General features: G+C 37.1%; 1 protein-coding gene across 2 annotated transcripts in view; it reads left to right on the top strand.

Moving 5' to 3' along the window:
* The window catches only part of TTK (TTK protein kinase), a 29,979-nt gene extending 8,729 nt beyond the window's left edge, over positions 1-21,250 (top strand). For both annotated transcript variants that reach the window (XM_082758090.1, XM_082758089.1), the window contains 18 exons: positions 3,314-3,457; positions 4,857-4,962; positions 5,062-5,137; positions 5,215-5,309; positions 6,294-6,393; positions 7,081-7,177; positions 8,645-8,826; positions 8,950-9,083; positions 10,317-10,443; positions 12,372-12,464; positions 13,101-13,258; positions 13,342-13,493; positions 14,978-15,102; positions 15,375-15,458; positions 17,870-18,046; positions 18,754-18,844; positions 19,109-19,203; positions 20,630-21,250. In XM_082758090.1, coding sequence (XP_082614216.1) covers positions 3,314-3,457; positions 4,857-4,962; positions 5,062-5,137; positions 5,215-5,309; positions 6,294-6,393; positions 7,081-7,177; positions 8,645-8,826; positions 8,950-9,083; positions 10,317-10,443; positions 12,372-12,464; positions 13,101-13,258; positions 13,342-13,493; positions 14,978-15,102; positions 15,375-15,458; positions 17,870-18,046; positions 18,754-18,844; positions 19,109-19,203; positions 20,630-20,719 — 2,126 coding nt within the window. In that variant the 3' untranslated portion in view covers positions 20,720-21,250. The remainder of the gene's footprint in view (positions 1-3,313; positions 3,458-4,856; positions 4,963-5,061; positions 5,138-5,214; positions 5,310-6,293; positions 6,394-7,080; positions 7,178-8,644; positions 8,827-8,949; positions 9,084-10,316; positions 10,444-12,371; positions 12,465-13,100; positions 13,259-13,341; positions 13,494-14,977; positions 15,103-15,374; positions 15,459-17,869; positions 18,047-18,753; positions 18,845-19,108; positions 19,204-20,629) is intronic.
* The last annotated feature ends 5,030 nt before the right edge of the window (positions 21,251-26,280 follow it).

Genomic DNA, 26,280 nt, shown 5'->3' with positions numbered 1-26,280 from the left:
TGTTCTGTATTTTGGATCCTAAATCCCTCTCACTAGATATTCCTTTTTTATGCTTGCTTCTTGTTTAGGCAGGATAATTGTCCATGGAGAATAGATTTTAGTCCAGTATTTTCTTGCTTTACAGTATTTTAGGATGCAGTTTAGTTGTTCAAAATGTGTCCTGTGTTGTTAAAGTAGTAGTGAAGTAAGCTTCTTGCATTTTGTGTTTTCTTAACTACTGGTAAGTATACCTGTAATGCAACAGGAAGGCTGTTTTAAATTTCCCTCAAATTCATGCCACATAACTAATAGAGGAATACCAAACATTACTTCTACTAGAATCATAGAATGGCCTGGGTTGGAAGGGACCTCAAAGATCACCCAGTTCCAACCCCCCTGCCATGGGCAGGGACACCTCCCACTAGATCAGGTTGCTCAGGACCCCATCCAAACCTGGCCTTGAACACCTCCAGGGATGGGGCATCCACAACCTCTCTGGGCAACTTGCTCCAGTGCTTCACCAGCTTCTGAATGAAAAACATTCCTCCTAACCTCTAATCTAAATCTCTTCTCTTTTAGTTTAAAACCATTCCCCCTTGTCCTACCATCATCTACCTGAGTAAAGAGTCCTTCTCCATCCTTTTTATGTCTCCTTTAAGTATTGAAAAGCTAACATGAGGTCAACTCAGAGCCTTCTTATCTCTTGGCTGAACATCCCCAGCTCTCTCAGCCTTTCTTCATAGGAGAGGTGCTCCAGCTCCTTGACCATCTTTGTGGCCCTACTCTGGACCTGCTCTAACAGGTCCACATCCTTCTTGTGCTGGGGGCTCCAGAAGATAGATGACAAATTTGTATATCTGACTTGAAATTCCAGTTTTTTAGATGAGTCAGTTATCTGACCATCTATTGCTCTAATGTCAGCTTATGTTGAACTTTCAAAACAGTACTTTAAAAAAAAAAAAAAAAAAAAAAAAAAAACAAAACACAAAACACTAATGATTTGTCTTATGAGCATTGGATGTTAATAAAGGTAAACCGGTAGTACTTCAATAACAAAGATTATTAAATAAATGCAATAATCATAAAGCCCATTGTGTAACTAAAAGTGTAGAAATGTTGTTAGTGATTACAATGACTAAATTAATCCTATCACAATCACTTGGTAATTTAATTACTCTGTAACTATGGAACATGCTCAAGCCATAGCTGGCTACTTGCTGTCAAAGTGTAGAAACCTGAAATGCAATCCTTAATCCCAAAGGAATAAACCGTTTATGATTGGCTTTGTTTTATCTCTCATGTAGTCTCTGATTTGTATCCCTGAGCTGGTCAATTCCACATTTGGTGATGTGAATAGAGCATTAGTTTCCCTACTTCACAGAGGACTGCTGCAACATGTGAATCTTGTATTGTTTTTTTAAGAGCGTGGTTCCTTTTTTCATAGAGCTTGTCCAGCTATAGCTAAAGGAAAAAGGAGTGTAGTGCTCTGCCTCCTCAACAAAGCTGTTTAAGCAGTGCATTGGCAAGCATGCCAATTGTTTCTGGATTGATTTGTCTTTCCTTTTATGTTAGGATGAAAAATTATACATTTGCTTCTCTGTTTTGGGCAAAAATGTGAGTGAAAACTCTGGTGACAATCCTGAAATTATGGTTGATGAAATAATATTGATTTGCTTGTAACTCATAACCTGAAAGAATAATAAAGGTGATATTCTTTTTTGTTTAAATGAGTAAAAACTTCATTTAAATAGGATGAGGAGCTCTTTTCCTCCTGTGCCTTGCATAGTGCTACTTGAAGTAAGATTTGCTGTGAATTGCTTAGAGTTCATGGCCATTAAAACTCTGCGTTTGGGTATATGAAACGTTGTGCCTAGGTGTGGATCGTCCAGGCTTTTTTGTGAAGTAGACAGACTGAGATGCATTTGGCTTTACTTCTGTGCCTGGGTTCCCCCATCTAATAAGGAGAATGGAGCAGCCTTTTCATGTAGGTGTCTGTCATGTTTATTATTCAATGAGGCACTTAATGCCAGGAGAAAATTACTCTCCTTTTGAATAACAAGTCACTTTAAAGGACTGTGGTTATTAACTGTAGCCATAGGTAGAATGCTAGCTATAGGTTCTTAAATGCTGGGAAAAAAAGCTCTATTTCTTGCTAAGAATTTGAGGGATAAGTGGGTTTTGATCTTGGTTAAAAACCAAGAAATAATGGGTATGCACAACATAGATCTAAATGAAATCATAGTGAAGTTTATTTTGGCGTTTCCTTGCTCCTGTGTCTAGCATCACAGATTGTTCTAAAAATATATTAGGAACCTATGCTTAAATCTAGTTTCCTCCTCAAGCCTTTCAGGCAAGATTGACATCCACTTTCAGTAATACATCCACCTTCAGTTACCGGTGGAGTTGTGAGTGCTAAAGACATGGAGCTTTCAAATATTATCTATCTGTATCTTTTAAGTAGACGTGGGGCACCTGTAAGAGCTTCACATTTTGCTGTTCTGGAAATGAGGAGGAAGGATTTTTGGAACTTTAATATACAGCTGAATGTTAATAACTGCAACAGTGCTGCTTCAGTTTGGTACTCGCTGAACAGAAATCAAGGGAAATATTTTGGTCACAGTATATTTTTCTCCTTATTTGACTTATTTTTCATAGCTGTGTGTATAAGCTTATATATGCAAACTGAATGTTTTGAGTGTCTTGTTAAACCATAGCCCCACCAGTTCTCTCATCTCTGCTTATGGCAAGTAGTAACGTACAAAACTCTTGTTAACGCACCCAGTCAAAAGTGAAGCAAAAGCAGGCAAAGTCACTGTCCTTTTTCACACTTCCTTAATTGTAGTGCCTTCTAGAGTGACAATGTTTGGTTTAACAGCTGCTTTAACCTTGATTCCTACAAAGTGCATTAAAGGTGTTTTATAATGCATAACAAATTTGGTATCTGGTCAGATGTAAATGCAAATTTGTAAAACTCTTCTTTCCTTGCTTGTGATACAGGGGAAAAAAACCTAGTGATGTGTTATTTCCTTGTGGTTCTTATAACACTAAGCAACTGCTAAGAATGTAGTTACATGAAGTCAAAACGTTTTGTGACTCCGTGCTCAATTTCGTGTGGAAAAACTAGCTTATGTGATCTGTTTAACTGCTTCCAGGCAGTATCCTGAAAATGTTCATTATGCTCTTCCCCCTTAGATATCCAACGGCTTCAGAGAATGATGGAAAGTGACTATAAAGCAGCATGAGCATGATCATGTCTTCCAAAAAAAAAAAGTGTTACCACAGTAAAATTGCTTTTATTTGCTTGAGTTTTAATTCTGTGGTCCTTGCTACCTAGGGCATGTGAAGAAGTGTAAGCAGCTCCTTCAAAAAGCTGTGGAGTGCTCTGCTGTTCCACTAGAAATGTTGGAAATGGCTCTACAAAACTTGAATTCACAAAAACAGCAGTTGCTTTCAGATGAGGAGAAAGAGAACTTTGCAGGTAATTGCAAACTTTTACAATTGTAATTGAGTTTATGCATGTTGTAATGCTAAATCAAAAAATATATATTCCACTGTTTGTCCTTCCTAGATACAAACTCAAAATCTGTTATTGCCTAGTGACCAGTTGTCTCTCTACGTATTCTCCATCTTATTCCTTCCTTACATGGTTCCAGCTCTTCTCAGGAGCCATACGAAGGCAAACTGTAATTCTGCAAAGGATGTTCCTGACTGTCACTGGGCATTTTTGGTTTGTAATGGAGAAGTCATTTAGTTCTGTTTCATCTTTTCATATAAAGAGCTGCTTTTGAAAGCTGTTTGTTTGAAAACAGAAATACTACGTAAATGCATTTCTTCATAGCCTCATAAGATTGTTCAGGAAGCTTTTGACAAGAGAGATATGCAGTTATAGTGTAATAATGCAAATACAAAAACTGCAAGTCTACAGACTTCGGTTAAATTACTTCTCCCCTTCTCTTTCATATACAGCAGTATAAGGTCTTTGACATGCTGAGTGCAATCAAACATTTAATTGGGGGGGAAAAAGTCAGTACTAAAAGTAGGTCCTGAATAGTACAAGACTGAAGGAATTACAGTTTGAGACAGCTTCTAAGTATTGCAGGTCACCAACTGAATGTGAATCCATTGGTAAGCTTGGGCAAGAAAACCTTTGTATATGGAAAAGTTCGTGTGGGGGATGTTATGGAGGTGATGGTAGTGGACTGATAAACTGCAAAGTCAAAGAAGTGGTCAACGTGAATATTAAACAAAAACTTTGAGAACTATATTCTGTGTTATGGTACTTATCTTTTAAATATTTGAGTAGTTTAGTATATTGATGTAAGTGGTTTCTAGAAATGTACGGAGTGAAATATTTGGAGTTCAGGTTTATTCTCGGAATGTAGCTTTAGGTGTTCAGCTTGCTCTTAAAGCCAGTGTTTCTACCTCACTCCTGTGTTGTACTAAAACCACTGTTTTGGTACTTATTTTCGTCCTTCTGCATAAGATTGAGGGGTTTGCGCTGAAACTTAAATTGCTTAGATGGTCTTTGGATATATGGAATCTCCATTTTCATGTTTAAATATAGTTTACAACTACATATAACTAAGTTGTATAAGAAAACAAGCAGCTTAATGTATTTTTTGTAGCTGTTGCAGACCATTTTGTGCCTGCCCTAGATAGCTTCTTCTGATTGTAAGTCTTTTCTTAACATCGGAATTGTTCTATAATTGTAGGAAATGTCTGCCTAGGTCAGTAGAAAACCGTGTTGTAATATTGATACTAGGTTATTGTGGTTACTGCAAATATATGTATTACTCAAGTTGTTATGAAAGAATGTTTTTTAGAAATAAATGCCATCTGTAGTACTATCTGAATAATTCTAACTAATTTACCTACAGTATCAAGTGTACAGGAGTCTGGACTTCAGAGCATACCTGGAAATCACAGAATTATAAAAAGAAATTCGGCTGAAAATTCTTCTAGTGTTATTAGAACTCTGCTTGGGTAATGGCTTGATTTTTTTTTTTTTTTTTTTTTAATTTCTTCAAATTTCATTTAAAAAAAGAAAACCACACATACTACTGTTATTTTTTGTTGCCTTAGGGAAGAGAAATCACAAGAACTTGATGGTACAGTTAACTTCCACAATCCATTAAGACCACTGAACAAATATAACCAGGTAGAACATGCAACAATTTTCTGAAATCTTAAGCTTTTCATTCTTTACACATCTGATAACTTCCAATTTGCTCTTAGGCCTGTCCTTTTGGGAGGGTTCCTGTTAAACTAGTAGCTGATGCTGATGATGCTGTGAAGACAGATGTCCCACTTACAGCTAGCGTTATGAAGAGGTATGATTATTGGGTGTTACAACAGGTTTTAATTTTTTTCAGTAGAATGGTTTTTATTGGACAATGTAAATATCAGGTGTTAATGTTAAAATTAGTCTAAAGATGACTGACAAGTCATAACTGCAAGAGGTATTGCATTAACCTTCCTACCTTACTACTGAGATTATTTGTATAAGAGTATGGAAAGATCAACTTTGTTCTAGCAAATGAATAGCCTCCAAAGGAGGTAGAGACTAAGGCAAAAATATTTTTTTGTTGAAAATATTTCTATTTTAGGAAGTGAATACACAAATGGAGACATTCCTAGCTTCCGAAATATTTGTAAATCCTCGCTTTTAACCAATGTTATAAACAACCTTTCATAACAATGGAGATTAAAGAAAGGTAGTTATGCTGATTCTAATGTGAATAGCTGTTCAGCAGTGGAAGGATCTGCCATTTTAAACAGCACTTTGCTACATGCTCTGAGCTTAGCATAGCTTGAAAGTAAAAGGGGGGAAAATTGCTTTCCCCCCCTCTAATCAAGTCTGTTATGTTAACATCCTTCCTCTTATTAGTGTGATTAAATCCACATAGAAATTGAACTTATGTTGAGACAAATATGTAACCAAAGAGTAAACTGCTTATTCAGCCTCTCAAAAGTAAATTAAAGCACATTCTGAAACTGTGAAAGCAGTGGGTAAGATACTTCACATAATATTATTCTGTAAATACTTCAAAACTGAATTTGAAGTGAACTGTTTAGAATCCTAGCTGCTGCTTATTGTTGTTTTCAATGGAGAACAACAAAAATCTGTCACTTCACTTCATGGGATAATGGTAGCATTGCTACAGACTTGTGGTTTGTCACTTCTCTATCAGAGTAGATGTGCTAATCTTTTAACTTGTAGTCCTAAGTCTTCCCACAACTTCATCTATTTATATGGCTGAAAAAAGGCAATCATATGTTGGCCTGTAGTGTAACTAACAATGTTATTTCAATAGGCAATTATCCAGCTCCAAATGTACCGCCCTGATTCCACCTTTTCCACTATCTGAATCAAAATCTAGTGGGGGTGATTCATATGACTTCGGAGACTTAAAGGTAACTGAAGTATTTTTTTTGAATTAGATATAAGGAAACCTACATGGATGTCCTATGATGTTAGAAGGGACAACAATAATGCTTTTTTCAGCTTATTAAAGTAATAAGATAGAATTGCTCTAAGCAATCAGTTGCGAACAGATACGTTGTGGCTTTCAGGCTGGAAAACCATGATCAGACACTAAAAAAGCTTTCTCTGCACAATAAATCTGATGGAAGAGGTAATGGGAGGTGTGTTAAAAACCTGTCAGATGATTTATAAAGAAGGGTATAAGACTGCCTCTCTGCTAGAGGACTTGTCAGCTATAGTCATGAGTTTTGTCATCAGAAGTATTTATTTTCATGAAGTTCATTGTGTGAAGTCCATTAAGTGGTCTGTAAATCATGGCCTCTAATAATTTTGAGCTCTGCCTTGCATTTTCATGTCCTGTTCCTTCAGAAAGGAAACGAGAACAAAGACCTCAATATTTTCTAATAAAATCTGTGATGAAAATCCAGTGTATTAATGGATTTTAAAATAGGATCAGTAATAATTATGTGTACCATGCACTACTTTCTGAAATGTACTTATTCTGAGGTATTCAAGTCATTAATTATAAGAATGTTGTTTGGGCATTATGCTTGGGATCTCTTGACTTTCTTCAAGATGCTTTCTTTCCAAGTCCTTACAAGAGAAATTCTGTACAGTTGCAGATGTTGGATGAGAACAGCTTAGAAGTTGCTACCAATTCAACTGTAACTCTCAAGAACAAAATGGATACAAATCCTGTGACAAAAAGAGAAGGTAACTATTAGCGTATGATATTTTGAAGTAGAATAAGCATTGAAAATTTACTGTTCTGCATTTTAAAAATGCATTGATAAAGCAAATATTCTTCAGAAGTGAAAACTGTTCAGCCTGGAATTCAGGAGCGTTTAATCATTTAATTAAAATTTGCCTTTTGGGTGCCTGTGGAAGTAATTAAAAAAAATTTTGCAAGAACTTCAAAAGTCAAATGTAGCCATCCTGTGTGTGTAGGGCTGGGTTTGGTGTAAAATGATGATGGTTAGAGCTAATTCACAATGTCCTTAGCTCTTATGATATACATAATGTAAATTGGTACTGAAATTGCACCAATGTGATGTTTCAAATTAAGACTTGCCTGAGTGAAGAACAAGGCTGCCAGCATATCGGTTAATGATTGCTTATACAGGAAAAGTGTATGTTGGCTGAGAGCAATTCAAACGAAGGATTAATGTTTCTGGAGTGTCATCTGTTTAGTTTTCTTTGGGACACTCAAATTACAGTAGTTTGCTTCTTGCTTCTCCTGTGACTTTTAGTATGTGCTCGTAGCTTACCCTCTAGATGATATAGCTCTAATTTCTTTTGCTGCAGTTTGTTGAAACTATTTTGTCTGAAGTAAGCTTAAAAGAAACAGCCTCAGTCATCTGCTTTGAGAGGGGGGAAAAAGTCCAAAGCACCCTCCACCATTTCCTGTGAACACAGAATGTCTATGTCATCTGTTGCTTTCAGCACTTTCTGCTTTCTATCCTGTTTACCAATTAGTATGTGAAACTCCAGGTGTTTTTATCTGCTGTTCTTTATACATAAGATAATATCTCTATCAAGATTGTGCTGTCTGAATTACTTATGCTTTGGTCAGGCTTTTTTTGCCTTACTTTTGGTTTTACCTGTTAGGTTGTAGTCTCTTCACAAGCAGGTGAAGAAAACACTCTTAAGCTGTGCTATTTGCAGCCTGCTTTGCTGCAGTTCAGTGTCCTGTTATCTCTGCAAAAGGATCTGAAACTGTGTGCCTTGTCCCTTTGTGCCTTTGGCTTCAGTAATCACGCTGGATTATAGGTTGCCTGTTGTCACAGGCAACAGACTTCTAATTTGAAGTATTGCAACAAGCTTATCTTAAACACTTTATAAACCTGCTCAGGATGTCCCAGGGTGTTGTAGCACAACTGATAAATATGGTCTTCCTCTGTGTATTGGTGATGAAAACAGTTCTATTTGTGTTACTGTTGTAGTAGTACCCTAACACTTTAAAGTTACCATGTTACTACATTGAGTTGAATTATCAACCCTGAAGACTGCACTAATGCCTTAAGTAACTATTGCTGTGGAAGGTGTCAGCTTCTGGTAAGTCAATGGTACTCATTTATTGTGATGTAGAAAAATGAAGTGAAACTTCAGAAACTGAGGTAAATCTGTCAGAAATAACTTCAAATACTGAATGTTGTCTTTTTAATTATCCGATTTATTCAGAAAATAAAGTCCAGAATCAAGAATTGAAGAAACCAGAGCCAATGAGCGTAGAGAGTCAACAGCAAGAATTCAGTTCTGCTGAAAACTACAGAAAGCAATTGGATCAAATAAAACTGAACTGTGTTAACTCCAGAAACAAATGGCCAACTCAAGAAGTGATGCAGAAAAGCTCTTATAGAGAGGTAAAGTAACAAGAACATGTAGTGGTTTTCTAGTTGCAGCAGACTTCACATATTGGGGAAAAAGTCTTCATTGTGGCTCCTTGTGTGGCTCCTTGTTTTTTTTTTTTTGTTTTGTTTTTTTAGGAAAAACGGTCAAGTCTTGAACAATCTCTTCATCCCATTTCAAGAAGACTGTCACCACCAGATACTGCTTCTAAGAAGAATGATCCATTGTATGTTTGTGGAACACCAAGCACCACATCTGATTACATGGAGTGGTAAGCTGCTACTTGGAGCTTTGTAATTATAGACTGCAGTTCTATCTCTGCAACTACTTCAGTGATTTTTAATAGTTTTTTAAAGTTTCTTGCTTAGATAGCAAAAGGGACTCCTGGTTGCTTCCAACTCTTGGTGTGAAGTTGGAATGTTTGTAGCAAGTGAAGCACATCATTTCATGATGTAGCTTGGTAAAAAGTAATCCTCAAATAGATTGTTCATTCTTCCACACTTTGATAATATGGAAACTTTTGGAAATCAAACTCACTGTACACAGTATGTATGATGGTGATAGCAAGTAAGTGGAATTGAGTACTTTTGTGTTCAGTAAGAGCTGTGCTTTGGCTGTAATGAACTACTGAAAAATGAAGTTTGTCACTTTATTCCCTACATAATAAGTGCTAGGTACACAAAGTTATTTTTCAGTTCTGATCTTAACTTGTGCCAATTTTGATTGTGTCAATTTTGAGTCTGTAAATACCGAAATGATGTTTTGGCCTAGGTTACTTCAAATAAATTCACACTGCTGAATCCCTAAATTAGTATTGTAAAAACCTACAAAGCATTTGAGAAATTAATGGCTTTGCATTCGAGGTTCAAACAGACCTGGAACCATCTGTATGTTTTTAAGTACTTAGTAGTGAGGCATATGATTCATCCTGTGCCTTTAATGAGTGAAACAATGGGAAAAGTGTATCTTGTAATATAATTATATATATGGTAGACACTAAGGGAACAAATCAAAAAGTGTCAAGGTTTTCTTGCAATCTTCAGTTTTATTAAATATAAGTTCTATGCTGTCTAATAGCATGAAGTAGATAAACCTCTCATTCTCATGACTGTAATGAAGCTTGTCTCACTTTAGCTTAAAGTTTCATCCAAAAATGTCTTGAAGAAAGAGCAGTAGCTCATCTAAAGAATGCAAATTCTTTAGCTCAGCTAAAGAATGCGAATTCTCATAATGTCCTACAAGCAGTCCTTCCAGTTGTATGGTGCTTTCATTGTCAAGCTTATAGGGAGAGCCACCTATGTTTCCTGTTATAGTTATAAGGACTTGTAAGTAAAAGTTGAAGAGGTCTTAATGCTAATTGGCAAATACAGCAGAGGCTTGGGAATTTGCTGGTAGATTAGGTTTAACTTTAAGCCGAAATCTTCATTGCTTCTTGAGTGTTAGAAAATTTCACTTCAAAAAGTACAACTAGATGCAGATATTCTTCACAATGACTTCTTTTCAGTTTCAGAACGCCAGTTGTAAAGAACAACTTTTCACCAGGATACCAAATTTCTACTCCTTACAGCCAGCTCCCATATTTCCTACCACATACTCCAGCAACTACATTTCAAAATCAGATGGGCTTGCAGGTAACAATTTTAGGCTCTTATGCACCTAAACTGTTCAGCATGTATTGTCATTGGAAACTTCTTTTAGGGTGTGTCTATATATATATTTACACTAAAAATTGGTACTCATATTTGTGGGTGAGTAATGGAAATCAGTGTCTTTAGCTTATTCTGCAAGTAACTGTCTTCATATGTATGCCTGAATTTCAGTGAAATAAGTCAGCTCTTAAAAAAACAATTCAGTTGTGTCAAAATCCTGAAGTACTTCTCTCAAATATAAACCTTTTATTGCAGACCTGACTTCATGACAGGGGTAGGAGCTAGAATCACTAGTTTGTTCTGCTATACTACCCACTACAGTGGAGTACCCCAAAAGCGGTGTGTGTCAGAAACCATAAACATTTGTGGGAGGAAAGACAGTGAAGAATTACATTATTTTTCCTTTTGCTAGATTTCAAACTCTGCATTTATATTGGCATGAAATAGTATTAAAATAGAGTACCTGTGGGTTGCACATCTTGATAGGAATCTTTCCAGTTATAGGCAGAATGGTAGGAAGTTTAAGCCTAGTCCCCCAGAGGATTTAATGTTTAATTTTGTGGCTGTTTTTACAGCTTGGTATAGCTACAGCAGGGGCAAAACACATGGCTCCTTTAGCTGGCATAAAAATGATGGATCTACATGGGAAAAATGGCTATTCTATCCAGAATACCTGAGTATTTACAGTTCGTCTAGTGAGAGTAGGTTGTAAGCCCTTCTTACCTGCAAGGGTTTTTGAAACCATTTCCCAGAAATGGCCTTGGCCACCAGTACTCTAGGTGATCTAGATTGTGATCACTTTCTATCCTTGTGGATTTATAAAGGAAGGCAGGATGTTGGTGCCCAAAAGGGGAATGTAAACTGCAAGACACTGAGGACAGTCTCCAACCTTGGGTAAAGTACTTGGTTCTGGATCTTCAGTGCAGTTGTGTACATTTCAGCTACTGACCTCTCAATCTAGAATGAGTAAGTTGTATCTAGAAAAGATATCAGCCCGGCCCATTATCGTGGGCCATAATCAGGCTAGCTCTGTCCCTGCAGTTCCTTCAGTTGCTTTGAAGCCAGTCTCTCTTGTGCAGGAAGAGGGAGGTACAGTGTCATTTCAGACTGTAGCCTGGTTAGGCTGTCCTGGGGAATAGGATTTGTGGCCTCAGGTTTTCCTATCTGTCCTGGTACAGCAAGTGTCTTCAATCTTAAGAGCATTACTGTGCTCAATAAAATCACACTATCAACATTACCACTGACTTCTTCCTGTGGTGATCATAACCATGCTTTATTCTGGCACTGGGCAAACAGATGTTTCCTAATTTGGATTGTATGAGTGCTTAAGAGACAGTTTAGGTTCCACTTCCCTGGAAATTGCTGTGGAGCATGGGTATAGCATGTTTTCCCTGCAGATGTGTTTCTTAATACACTAGGTAATCCTAGTTAGGTGGGTGGTCTAAAATGAAAATGTGAAACAAAAAAGGCAATACTTCTGCAAGTGTGGTGGACTTAAATAGTAACTCTTGGTAGAATTACTCTTGAGCAAAGATAATTGCATTTGGTTTTCAGGAGTACAGTGATTTTAGTATGACACTTATTCTGCAGTCTAGAAAGTTTTCTAAGGCTTTTTCGAGGCCTTATACTCAATGTGTTGATAGACAAGCTTGTGAAATCTTGCTTCCTAGTAAGCTTGTGATGGCCATTATACAAATATTTCTGCTGTGGTGATCTTTTGCTCTTAGTATACGAACAGATTTAAGGTTTGGCTTTTGTGCACTTGTCTTGGTCTACCTGATCAATGCAAACTTAGTAATCATAGTAAAACTTGATAGTTACAAATCATAGTAACTTGACAGAAGTAGAGCGCTACCAAGTTCTGCTGCACCAATAACTTCTTTCTTTTTAACTCTTCTGTATATACACAGGTTTCAGCTTCTATACCTGCACATGAATGCATTGCCATCAAAGGAAAAGTTTATACAATATTGAAGCAAATAGGTAGTGGAGGCTCAAGTAAGGTAAGATCTATTATCCTTATAGACCTAGTCACTCACTTATGCACTAGTAGTTACATGCATGGTGAAAAAGTCTTCTGGTATCTAACTGGAATTTTCACTGAAGTTAGCAGTGTTTATTTATTGCCTTCCATGCTTGGATTGTTCAAGAGTTCTTTTTCTTGCCTTCGTTTTAATTAGCTGAAGTCAACAGTGATTCCCTTTAGCCTTTCGCATGGACCCAATGTTCTCAGCCTTTTGTGTTGTGGTCTAATCTCCAAATCATCTTGGTGTACTGAAATGAATGGGCAGTGGCAGGTTAAAACCTTATCACTGAGAGGTGTTATTCCGCGTATTTATCTTTGGAACACTTCAGGTTTGTAATCAAATATAACTACTAAAATACAGTGTGGTACCAAGATGATTTGGTGGTTGTTTCTGTTGTAACTGATGGCTTCTTACTTCAAATCATCATGAAGAACAGTTATGGCTGACTTCAAAAGCCTCAATTTCAGTAAACAGGTAGGAATTTCTTAAGTTTGCTGTGTTGCTTCTTCCTTTTGAAAAGGTACGCTTTTCCTTTGGCACTCTGGCTCTGTTGAAATGAAGGACCATAAAGTAACTTCATTCAATCCTAACACTGATTTAACTGTTTTGCAGGTGTTTCAAGTACTGAATGAAAAGAAGCAGCTGTATGCAGTCAAATATGTGAACCTAGAAGAAGCTGATCAACAGACTGTTGACAGCTATAAGAATGAAATTGCTCATTTGAGCAAACTGCAGCAGCATAGTGATAAGATAATTCGTCTTTATAACTAGTGAGTAAATTCATATTTTATTAAATCAATACTGCTTGATACAAAAAAGCTGCCTTGAATTTTAACGTTTATTTTTGTTTTAGTGAGATTACTGATGACCATATCTACATGGTAATGGAGTGTGGAAATATCGATCTCAATAGCTGGCTGAAAAAGAAAAAAAACATTGATCCATTGGAAAGGAAGAGCTATTGGAAAAACATGTTGGAAGCTGTTCACACCATTCATGAGCATGGTACTCTTAAATAATTCTAGGTATTTGTATGGGTTATATGGCAGAGATAATGTTTGAATTTTGGAGGTGATACTGCTCTGCTTTGGCGTAAGCCTAGTGATCTTTGAAGACAGTATTTACTGTGTTGTGATAATGAAACAAAAGATGAATGTCTCAATATCAGGGTAGACTCACTTTAGGTAGATCAAAGGGATCTTTGAGTATTGCTGTTACTAAAAACTTGCTATTTCTTTGCAACAGCCAGAAAATCATCTATTCTGTATTGCACTACATTATATGCTCCTGACACTTTTTTCTTCATTAAACTGAAATTCAGACTACTTATCCTATCCAAAGAAGCTTTGATGCTAATGACAGCTTCTGCACAGATTTGTCATCTTTATTTAAACACAATGTTTCAGCTTTCACCTCTTATTTTTCACTTCTGATATGTTTCAGCTTTTTCATCTCTTGTATGTTTTGATGCTTCCTTTCATCCTTAACCATATAACTGAAGTGTATGCATCTGTATTCTGTTTGTGTAATGTAGTGGAGACTTTACAAAATATAAAGAGGGATAAGTTGACTTTATGGATAAGAATGATCAAAATTCATGATGTCATCAGGGTTTGTGAAAGACGCGTCATAGGTAAACCTCAGTGAATGGTACCTTTTGAAATCAAGGAAGCAGAGAACGTTGGACTAAGCAGTCTCCTTGTCTTTTTTTCCTTCAAGTACCTGCTTAGCTAATTATTTAAGGAAAAAAAAATGAAATATAACACCTCTGAACTGATCCACAACAGTTCAGTATGTCAGTGTGCCTAATGAGCAACAACACAACTACAAAGAAATATTTTTTTTCCATCTGTGTTTTCATGTCTGTAGATATGATGCAGGCTGTAGGACTGAAACCTATTCTTTTTCATCCCCATTTTGTTTCTGTTCCTGGTTTTTGTCTTGGTTTCTCAGATTTCTGCTTTCACTATTTTCTGTTTTCACTACTTTTCAGATTTTTTTCAGTCTACTTTCCTGATTTTTCTGTATATTTTACATCTGGATTCAAGCTATTACTGTAAAACAAGTAGTGTACTATTTTAGTTTCTTAGTGGGAGAAATGAAGGTTGCAAGACAGCTGCTGTCCATGTCACTGGAAAAAGAAAGCTCCAAGAATCTGAAGCTAGAATGCTGACTTTTTCAGCATCTATGTGCATGGCTATGCACAAACAGCATAAGCTGGAGGGCCTATCCCTAACTGAGAGAAACTGTGCAACTTGAGTCTTATGGAGTTATTTCAGGATTACTGCAGAATTGGATAAGTAATACGTCAAACTATGAACTTATGCAAGTCTAACCATTGATAAAAGATACCCAGATTTGTTACTAAATGAAATCTGCAAAGAACAATTTAGTTTTAGCCAGGTAGAGGTTATTCTCTGTGCAAAGGTGTGGGTAATAAATAACCATACTAGGAGCACCTTGGATTGACTTTAAACTCTATTTGACAGGTATTATTCACAGTGATCTGAAACCAGCAAACTTTCTGATAGTTGATGGAATGTTAAAGCTGATTGACTTTGGCATTGCGAACCAAATGCAGCCAGATGTGACAAGCATCGTTAAAGACTCTCAGGTGAAATACTGAAGGAAAATTGATGTGCCATCTCCCTGTACACTGCTGTAGTATTTGTTGATCATGTTAATATAGCAACTTCAATTCATGCTTTAAAGTTAATGAATATATATGGGGTTTTCAATGTTTTAGTTGAACAGAGTAACAGTAGCCTTCACAGACAAACTTTCAGGATGCTTTTCAGTACTTTAAGACCAAAATCTAACTTAGCAAGTAAGAAAATTAAGTGCATGCTTCATGTACAGTAAGAAATATTTTTCTACTTTGACTAGGTTGGCACAATGAATTACATGCCTCCTGAAGCAATACAAGATATGTCATCTTCCTATGGAGAAAATGGGAAGTCTCAGTCTAAGGTAACATATGGTCTTTTTTCCTCTTGCTGTCCTTATGTTAAGAAGTAACTCAGGCGTATGTCTTAAGACTTTTTTTTCAAAATTCTGCTGAAACTAGAACATGAAGAAATCTGTTTCAGCATGGTGGTAGGCAGAGGTTGAAGGTTAGGTATTTATTCTCAACTACCTAGAAGCATTTTACAGATAACGTTTAGAAAAGTGCTGAATTGATAGAAATTGAATACAGGACAGATATAGAATACAGGACAGATACAGACTTCATAGATTCACGGAATATCCCAAATTGGAAGGCATCCACAAGGAGTCCAACTCCTGGCTCCACACAGAACCACCCAGTCTTCCTATGTTATTGATGTGAATGGCATTCATTGGTGATAATAGATCTTAATCAAACTTTGTGGTTTGATTTATTGTGCTCTGTGTTCTGAGGTTTGAGTTTAATTTATTGATGGCTTTGTTTTCTGACAGCTACTAAAACCACTTGCAGTGCAGAAGCTTTTTTAAAAATGACTATTTATTCTGTTAATTCTTCATATTTTTGGCTGTGGATTTTTTTTGCACCTAGGTTTCCATATACTTTATCTTTGGCTTAGTGATGTGTTCAGTGCTTTTATTGATTCATTTTGGAATGATTCCTTGTACCTAACCTTGAAAGAACACCGATAAAAGTGCCTGAGGCTTCTTTCCTTTTCCTGCTTTACAGCTTAAAATGTTCTGTTAGAGAACCAATTGTCTCTAACACAGTTTCCTCTGTTGCAATCTGCATGTGGAGATGCGTCTCTGCTTTTGCTCCTGTGTGTGATAAATTAGAAACCTCAGCTATTCCATATCCTGGTGTCAGAAAGCTAATGTGAGCACTGGTGTTTCTGAAAGGACAAGCAGTGTAGTATGTAGCTGAAGATTTTAGCATTTTATCTGAATATTGATACTTGGCTGTCTTGATGCAGCAGGTGTTAGAAATGTGTGTTATACCTCTGACAAATTCTTTCCAGTGAAATAACACTAGGCTAAAGCTTTTAGGTGGATGTTTCTGGCAGGGTGTCCCACAAGATCAATTAAGACAATCACTCCTTACTCACACTGCCTTTTGTGCTGCTCATAGCCTTCTGTTTTGGCTTTATTCCAAAAATAGCCCAAAATTGGTGGAGCTCAATATGCTATTGCTAGCTTCTCCACAGCTACATTTTAGCATTCTGCACAAATAACTCCTGCTTTGAAATCTCTTCATGAAAGCAAGGAAACTTCTGTGCTATAAAGCACATATTTGCTTAAACAAGAAGGTATGACAGTGATACAGGATTCAAGATGCAGTAATACCTGTGAGTTGAGTGGCAGTTTGGCAGGAGATGAGTGATACCTAATGAGGCATTTTAAAAGATACGACAGTCTAGTATTTTGGGGGACCTATTGCTCAGTTCTGTATATCCTGTTGACTTGTCTGTATTAGAGTACTGCATACTTTAGTACTTCATATTTAACTTCAGGGCTTTGGAATGTGAATGCTAAGAATACTTGAGGAAAGCAATTTCACATTGACAGTCAAATTTCAATTAAAGAGCACATAATTTTGTGGAAATTTAAAAAACCACAAAACAAGAAGTCATGTACATGCATACATACAATCTCAGGTTGCGACTTTTTAACAGCTAGAGCAAGAGAGCAAGTATTTTTATGTAGTACAGTTGAATAGAAATATGTAGGGAAACACAATCTCATCTTTCTAAATCTAGAACAATGTTCTATAAATGAAAGTTTATAAAACAACTAGTTTTATTAAGGTTGATAGCCTTTGCCTTTTAAAATTTACCTGTAAATTTTTAGAAATTTGTACGTGAAGTTCAGGGTTGTTCTGGAGCTCAGCTCACTTTAGCAAAAATCTTTTGTGCTGCTAAATCAGACAGTCTCCTTCCCCACATCCCTTCTCTTCTACCTGCCCCTCAACCTTACGTTCTTTTCTTAGGAGTGCTTCAGTTTTAGTAAGAGGAGTAGAAATGCTCCTGTAAAGAACATCCCAGGTGTGGTGGTTGAAATATGGACTGAATCCCTTAAGCCTAGAAGAGCAGGACATGCATACATATGTCTTACTAGTTTGTGAATTGAATTAATTCAGTATACTTTGATTTTGGCTTTGCGGGTAAACCCAAATAGAATCCTGATAATCAACTTATTAAGGGCTTTTGTTTTAAGTTGTTGAAGTTGAAATATAATTTTTTAAATTAATTGAATATAAGTGAAAGAAGCCACGTTATAGCACAGTATTAGTGGTACACTGCTGGCAATTGTGTGGTAGCTGCCAAGATTTGTTATTCAGTGTAAAAGAACTGCTGTTAAGTAAAATGACTGTATACTTGCATGATGGACTGACTGTTCTGTGAGGAAGAAATCTTGTGGGTTTTTTTCTTTTTTATTAGATAAGTCCAAAAAGTGATGTGTGGTCATTGGGATGCATTTTGTATTGTATGACGTATGGAAAGACTCCATTTCAGCATATAACAAATACACGTAAAAAACTGTATGCTATTGTTGATCCTCATCATGAAATAGAATTCCCAGATATTGCTGAGAAAGATCTTCAAGATGTGCTAAAGGTAATTAATTGTCCCTGAAGATTAATTTTGATTCATAAAATGGCACCTTTAAATAAAGCATATTTTCTTTAAATTGAATAAATGAGTTGTATTTGAGGAACTTGTCTTGCAAATAAATGTTCAGTGCCGATTGTAGTAACAGCCCTTGTTACAAAAGACTTACTAAAACTAGAGCTATCTCGTGGTTTCTGTAGTAAATGTCTATTTTCAGATAAGTAGCAAGTAAGTGAACACTGAAAGCAGTCTAACTCCTTTGGCTGAACCACCCCAAGTAATAAAGTAGTATTTGTACTCTCAACCCCCTTCCCTCACCATGCATGTTTGACTGCATTTGAAACTTAGCTGTTTTTTTGCCCCTTTACTCAAGAGCCTTAATTGTGTTGCTCAGGAGGGAGCAAACTGAAATCCAGAAACATTCATCCTCTGACTTTTCAGAAGAAAAATATTGTAGGTTCTGATCTTTACCTCTTCCAATGTTTTTGCCAAAGTGAAACAGGATGCTAAACTTTACTCTGTGAAGATAATTGCTAATGAAGGTAATTAGGGTCATCTGTTCTAGTACTTAGTTATTAGTCTTTCCAAATCAGTGGTTTGGTAGTAAGAAGTTCTGATATACACCCACTGTGTCTTTAATTATCCACAATTTTAATTCTTAGGAAACCTGTTGGTAGACAAAACCAAGTTCTTCCTCTTTTTTTCATTTGCAGTGCTGTTTAATAAGAAATCCTAAACAGAGAATATCAGTTTCAGAGTTGCTGGTACATCCCTATGTCCAAATTCAAACCCACAGTCAAACAGGTACATCTTTAAATTATTTTCTATGAAATAACATAATTCTGTTTAAGAAAAAATACTTTGTTATATATTTACCTTCCAATTACTAGAATAACAATATATTTTAATACCATGTATAATGTGGAATAGACTTTACTTAAATTACATTTAAACATTTTCATCTTTAAACTGTTAATTTCAAAACTGACCTGCATGATTCTTAGAAATTTTGCTATTAATTTTATGTAACTGTATACAACTTTTAATATAACTTCAAATTAACTGTAGGTGTTCCAAGTGCAAAAGGAACAGAAGAAGTAAAGCGTATCCTTGGCCAACTTGTTGGCTTAAATTCTCCTAACTCTATTTCCAGAGCTGCTAGGGTAAGTAAATTTGCTTTTCTATTTTGTATGGTCGTACATCTTGATGCAGAAAAAGCGAAATGTTTGGTGGTGACAGCGGAAGGGATAAATATGCTGGACTTTTAACAACTGCTGCGAAAACAGCACAGAGTAGTACTTTTGTTTGCAAGTGTTCAGGAACTCTCCTTCTCTCCTGGAATAGGAGGGGTTGGTTGAAAAGGTGGTGGTAATCTTGGCTAACTCTCCTTCCCCACACCTTCCAGTAAATCTGTACATCTCCATTTTTAGCATCCACAACTCTGGCCCTCTCCAGAACAGTCCTTACTGTGCTGCTTTGCCTTTAAGCTGGCAAAGTCAGAAACTGCGGGGAGAGTCATGCTATGGAGAAATGACTTAAATTGATCTGTCTGTTGTGCAAGCTTTTGGAACCCAGTGTAATTTCTGGGAGTTGAACTGTTGCTACTTCTGTATATGTAAATTAGCATCTCTGAGGTATTATGATCCTAGCCTCTAGACTTGGGATCAGAAGAGGTGGTATTGGTCAAACTCAGAATAAGTTGAGATGGAATGCAAAGCTGCTTTTGTGGATAGGAAAGCAAGTCCAGTATTCATAAAGAAAGTGCAGCATGTGTGAAGTGAATCTGAAGTGTAAATACTTCCTATATTTAAGGAAAACTGTCTTAACTAGAAAAACTGAAGCAAGGATCCTTTTTCCACTGGAAGATCACTTGTGTAATTCTAGATGGCTTACATTTAATCTTCCTTTATGCAGGTAGTAAGGGTATGGAATCTTTCACTTGTCCTACCTGAATTCCCTGTTTGTTAGAGATATCCACAAACTTGTGATCTTTGTATGAAAGGCAGAAGTAAGGACAGGAATGAGGTCTTATTTCAAGTCCTTGGGTGCCTTATAGAAGTTTGTGCCTTATAGAAGTTTTTTTTTTTTGTAGCTATAGATGGTTCTTCCATTCATGGATCACTGCTAGTCAGGCCTGAGTGTTTCATGGGTGTAAACAAATTATCCTTTTAACACCATTGTGTTGTGGCTATGTTTGTGGCCACTAGTTTTCTTGATTTCCTGATATAAAACCTGCTTGCTTACACCGACTATGCAAATACCTCTTCCATGCTGCTATTTCTACATCAGACAGTTAATGGAGTAAAATCTTGTTTATTTTCTGCGGACTTCAGAAGCTCTGTACCTTTGCTTATGCTGTTAAGTCAGCATGTGTTTTAGGCACTACTTTGCATTACAACTGGTATGATTAAGCATTATCTTCAGTATATCTTTATTGGCTCATTTCTAGTAAGTTCTAGTACAGAGTTCATAACACTTCAGGTGTGGTAAGTTACTTCAAGTGATAACATTTGTTAAAAAAAGATTTAATTTGTCTGTTTGTGAAATAGCTGTGCTTACCTGAATACCTGTGTTCTCATTAACTTTCAGACTTTATATGAACAATGCAACAGTGGTAAAAATCTCGATGTATCAGCGTTTGCAAAACCTGGGAGTCAAAAATCATGGACAACAAAGTGATGTACTGATGCTCAGGATGCAACAGATTATCTGGTCTGTTCAAAAGAATGTTTTGTGCTGCTAGCTTTTTTTTTAAAAGGACACTCAGCAGAAGTTCACATTCTTAAATGTAAATGTAAAAATGTATGTACAATAAATCTGTATGCTACTTGGATAGAACAATGAGAATTCCTAGCTGGTGATTGTGGTCTTTGTTACAAAGCACTACAGTGTCTGGATAACAAACTTGGACAAGACTCTTCAAGCTTCTCATCCCCTGAAAGTAAAAGAAGAAACTTCCTAAAACACCAGTTGGTGGACATGTAAAACCTGCAACTGCCTTAAAGTATCTCCTATGATGTCAACGCAGGGTTTTGTGCTGTTCTATCTTTTGCCACTAAATAAATGCCTCTTGTGTCCAGGTCTGACCATAACTAAGGGAATAAGCACTGTTTAGATGAACAATCAGTTACAAGTCTGGTAGGTGACTGTCACACAGTACTTGAGCTGTTGCTCTGGTGGATAAATGGCATGGTGGAAGCATCAGTACTGTACTAAAGAATAATATGAATAAAATAGGTTTTGTTAAAAATATTACTGTGTTGCAAATCCAGTATGCTTTCAAATTTTGAAATCTGTCAGGATTCACAATGGTCAGAAATCACTTTCTTTGAATTTTGGAGGTATTAACACTAAGCACTGAAGTATACTGAACTGGTTTTTGCACATGGTTATTAGCGGCTTGATCAGACTGCTGTCACTGAGTTGCTTTTCTGGTGCAAGAGTGAATTTTAACTAACTGAAAGACATTAAGATATTTAATAGTTTCAAACTGGGGGTATGGGCTTCATTTTCACAACAGCTGCCATGTTCTCCTTGGATGCCTTTAAAAGACGGAGTTTGTCAGGTTCTCTTCTTGATCAAGCACTTTTGGATTAGTTCTTGCATTTTCTTTTGTAAGTTCTGCATATGAAGATCATGGCTTTATTTTTGAAGTTCTCTGTGATAACTTTTGGGAATCAAGAGTTACACCCTTTGAACAGTAATGTGAAAAGTGGAAGGTCAGTACTAGGGAAGCTTTTATTGATTAATTACTGAATTCCTTGATTTCTGCATGTTAATTACTGAATTCATGTTTACTTGACTTTAGATGAGAATTGAAATACTTGAAAAAAAAATCTTAGCTTTTATATTCAGTGTTTAACTTTGTGTAAGTCACTGGAGAAAAGATGTCTTGATATAATGCTTTACAACAGCCTAAATTGAGGGGCAGGAGGGAGGCTGTCTCATTACAAGCATGCATTTAAATGTTTGCACACCATTCTGAGTATTTTTCTTCAGATTGTCTGGACACATGGACCTGATTTGTTTTCTTTTGGATTGTGGAACATCAGGTTTTCCTGATACCTTACTAGCTGATTTCCACAGCTTTCACTTTTATGACTCAAGATTTAGAGGAACAAAAACTAAGCTGCAGCAAATAATTATCAAAATTCTATAATTTAAAAAATCCCGAATGAAGAATATGGTTTCTGTAACTTTCAGGCCTCTGCTTAAAGTCTGTTACAAAAATGTCTGTTACAAAACCAAGCCCTCACCAGCTTCCTATGCCAGTTAAGACCATCCTGCTGCAACAGGGCAGCGAGTACTCGTAAAAGAGCATTAATTATTCTGGGGTGTGGTGTTCCTGGGGCTGTTCAGCATCTGCCCTCCTTTGTTTCAGTTCAGTAGGGATTCTGTGGGTTACATGGGGAGAATAATTTGGAACCTCTCCTAAGAGTGGCCCTTCTCACCTCAGCCTGGTCTGGGCTGAAGCTGAACATGTGCTGTCACTTGGGTGATAACATGGGAATAGCACATCTCAAAGGAATCCCTCATTTCTTGTAAGGGTAAACTTGGAACGATAAACCTAAGTTTCTTGATCTAATTGTCAGGATGTGAAACAGATTAATGTAGTCTCAACTCGTCTTTTGCTGGAGGGGGCAATTATCCCATGTTTCCAGGGGAAAAATGTTAGGTTTGTTCCTCGTAATGGTCCTGTTCTGATTTTTTTTATCCCAGATTTCTGTACTCCTGTGGAAGTTCAGCATGTTATTTCAAGCATGAGTACATCTGTTAATTGTACTCTGTTCCTCTTACATAAAAAGTTCAGAGTGACAAAGCTTGAAGCTACTGAAGGAAGAAGTCAGTATTCTACACCTTTCATCTTCTAGGCAGTTTGGGAAGCTACTTGTAGTGTGGGAACTGAAACATTTCCCTTCTACAGGAAAAGAGACAAAATATGTATCAGCCTCACTGGGGAGAACTTTTACTCTGTAGAATCCTCCTTTTGTGTGAGGAGCTGTTACTAAAATGTCTCCCAGATTACAGACCTTGAGATATTTCCGTGTAACTGTTCTATTATAATTGCTAGACTTTTCACTGTTTTGCTTATCTGCTGATTAATATTGGACATACAGAGAAGCTGTGCCCTATCTTCTCTCTTGTAGTGCATACTTTTTGCAATCTTCTGTCTCATTCCATGACTGCTAAAGATTTTTTTTCAGATTCTCTTTGATTTTGTTGGGATCTTCAAGTGTGTGAAGCACAGAATAGCTATGCATGAATAATTTTAAAGGGCAAAAAACATCTTAAGTGTTCAACAGAAGTTGCTGCCTAGAGCTTCTCAAGATTACAAAGCCCCTTGTGCATTACTGTCACCGAGTCTCAAGGCCACCGTTCCATGACAGTGTGTGTGTACAGAATGAGGAGAGAATTGGCTAAACCAGATCAGAGTATGTTTGTAGTCAGGGTTCCTGGATACATGGATAATAGTGCTCTATCTGCTAATATTGAGACACTGTAGCTTTATAAAGAGTAAAAGGGTAAATGAGAGCACTTACATAAGTTCCTTTCTGTAGTTTTGTTCAATTGGGTTTGGGTACTTTAGTAACCTTTAAATCTAATACTGTGGTCAAAAACAAACAAACAAACAAAAAAAACCAACCACAAACCTTCATTCAGCAGCTAACACTAAGAAATGCCTAACTACAGAAGTGCAGTTTGAATTTATGAATGCACTTAGCATTCATAAATTCATAAATTCTTCAGCCTGAATTGCTGAGACAGCTTTTCTTTAGGCTTGGAATTTTAACTATACTTAAAAGGATTAATGTGTAAATTCAGAAGGCTCTAATCTGATAGACTTTCCTGGAGTGCCAATGCACAAAATGGAATCCTCTCAAAGTATTTTGGAGAAAAAGGCTGTTCTCTTGCGTGACTCCCTGCTCTCAGAACACCTTTCTAAGGAACGAGCTGCATCTGTCCCTGTGGCCCTGGGTGGCTCAGGCTTCTGTTTATCTTCTAGCTCTGGCCAAGGCATGCTGCTCATGCTAACAAATGTGTAGCTGGGAGGGAAGGGAATGGTTAAATCCTTAATGGTAGAGAGTACAGATAGGGATGTGGCTTGATTTGAAGGTAAGTGGTCAAATGCAAATGACTATTAATTAGATTGTGGTTTCTTATGGATTGGTTCTTTTTTTTTTAAGCACCTGATAGTAGTTTCATGCTAAGTAAATAACTAATCTTGAGTACAGCAGTCAGTACTAAATTAAAAGTTGAACAGTTGAAGTTGTTTGAATATATTTCAACTCTGAAACCTCGTTTTGTCCTGGTCACTTCTTTGAGGATGGAAGGATGATCCTTACAGGTAAAAGTTGTAATACAGTTAGTGCTGAAAACTAACTGCTGCTTTCTTCTGTTGTCTGTGCTCTCATGGCCTTGCTGTTCCCTTGGTTTGCACAGGTTCTCAGCAGCAAGAATAAGAAGAAATGTAACGTCTTATGTTCATATCTTAGACACTAATGGCTAAGAGATCCCGTTCCAGCTAAATATAAATGGTTAACGCAAGAATTCCCTTCCTGCTGAATGCATGTATCACTTCCAAGCTCAGTTACCTGTGCCCACCTGCCAAGATCAGTCTGTCAGTAAGCTTGCGGAGTATGCCTTTATTTGTTCGCTTGCTCCACATAAAGCAATTAAGAGATAAATCTTCTTGCAAGATAAGGGGTATAAGGAATGGAACAAACAGTGTGGTGTGATTACTTGCAGGATATAGAACTGTACAGCTGTACTGAAACAGAGGGCTTTATACAGCCTGCCCATACACTTTCATGGGAGTTGCTGAAATGAAACCCAAGATAAAAATCTGACTCTTCACCTTGATTCCTTGCCTTAGCAGGTGAAATAGTCACAGCTAAACAGTGATGCAACTCTAAGACGCCAGCTCTAATCAGATGAATTGCTAAAATCGGGCAGCTTTTGCAATGGAAGAGATGACTGGCTTGAGGAGGAATAGTGGTGCTACTGTTGTGAACCCTTAACAAATGCAAGGAAGAGTTCAATGCTTCAACAGCATCAGTCTGTTGGCCTTGACTCTTACTGCATTGTAAAGACATGGATGTTACGTGGTAAGTGCAAGGAAACTGAATACCTGCTTTGTCAAGTTTTTTCTTCCTAATGTAGTTGTTGAAAACCATCTAGTTAAGTAGTGAGTATATGTAAGGAAATACAATTTGGGTTCTTGGCATTAATACTTGCTTCCTGTGTGGTTTTGGACAAATTATTTGAGTCTTTGCTCTTTGCACTCTGTTTTGTCTGCTTTTGGTTTGGCAGAGTTTTTGTTGCTGTGGTGTAAATGCCTGAAGTAACTAGGAAAATAAAACTAACATTCACATTTTTAAGGAAAAGGTACAGCATTGAAGAGGCTTTCAGGGTAGGGCATAACTGCTTTATCTGAGCGTTCCCTAGGCTCCCAGCCTTAGACGCTATCGCGCTGGGGAAACTTGGTGTGCTAGCTCTAAGGAACAGCACGGAGCATAGAGTGGAGTGGAGACACCACGGCTAGGCTCTGTAATCAGGTGGGGCCTCGATTGTTCTTGTGCACAAAGCTGCACTTTTTGCCACCCTAAGCCAAAGACCTGTCATGTTTTGACAAATGCTGTACCCTAGTGTACTTTTTGCTCATTATAATATCATTATAATACCAAAACACACCTCCATCCCAAAAGCTACCCGCCTCCAAGGTGCGACCACCCCTCACTGAGCATGCGCTCTGAATTCCTTGGAGCCTATTACTTTAAACGGAGACGGGAAAACTTTACACCAATCATAACTAAGATATGCTTGACTAGAGCCACTCAAGCTCCACCTAAAAGATAGAAAATAATATAAATTGGCCCAAGAGAAAGGGGATGTTAGGGAAGATACCACCGTCAGGGGAGATACCATCCCGAGGACAACATCCTTAGGACCTCCTGACTCTTGGGATCAGTCGACGGGCTGAGCCTCTCTTCCCCCCCCATTGGGACGCCTTTGGGTGAGATCTGAATACTTGCTTATAAACCTCTATAGAGTCTTTGATCCTTTTAATGCGTTTATTTCTAGGCTGCGCACCTGTAACATCTGTAAACACCTGTAACACCTGTAACATCTATAACATCTGTAACATCTATAACACCTGAAACACCTGTAACATCTATAACACCTATAACACCTATAACACCTGTAACACCTGTGTATTTTATGCATACTAACTTGCTTTT

The sequence above is a fragment of the Aythya marila genome (genome assembly GCF_965140915.1).
Source record: "Aythya marila genome assembly, chromosome: 3".
In the NCBI taxonomy this organism is placed as follows: domain Eukaryota; kingdom Metazoa; phylum Chordata; class Aves; order Anseriformes; family Anatidae; genus Aythya; species Aythya marila.
This window is presented reverse-complemented; position numbering and strand designations above follow the sequence as displayed.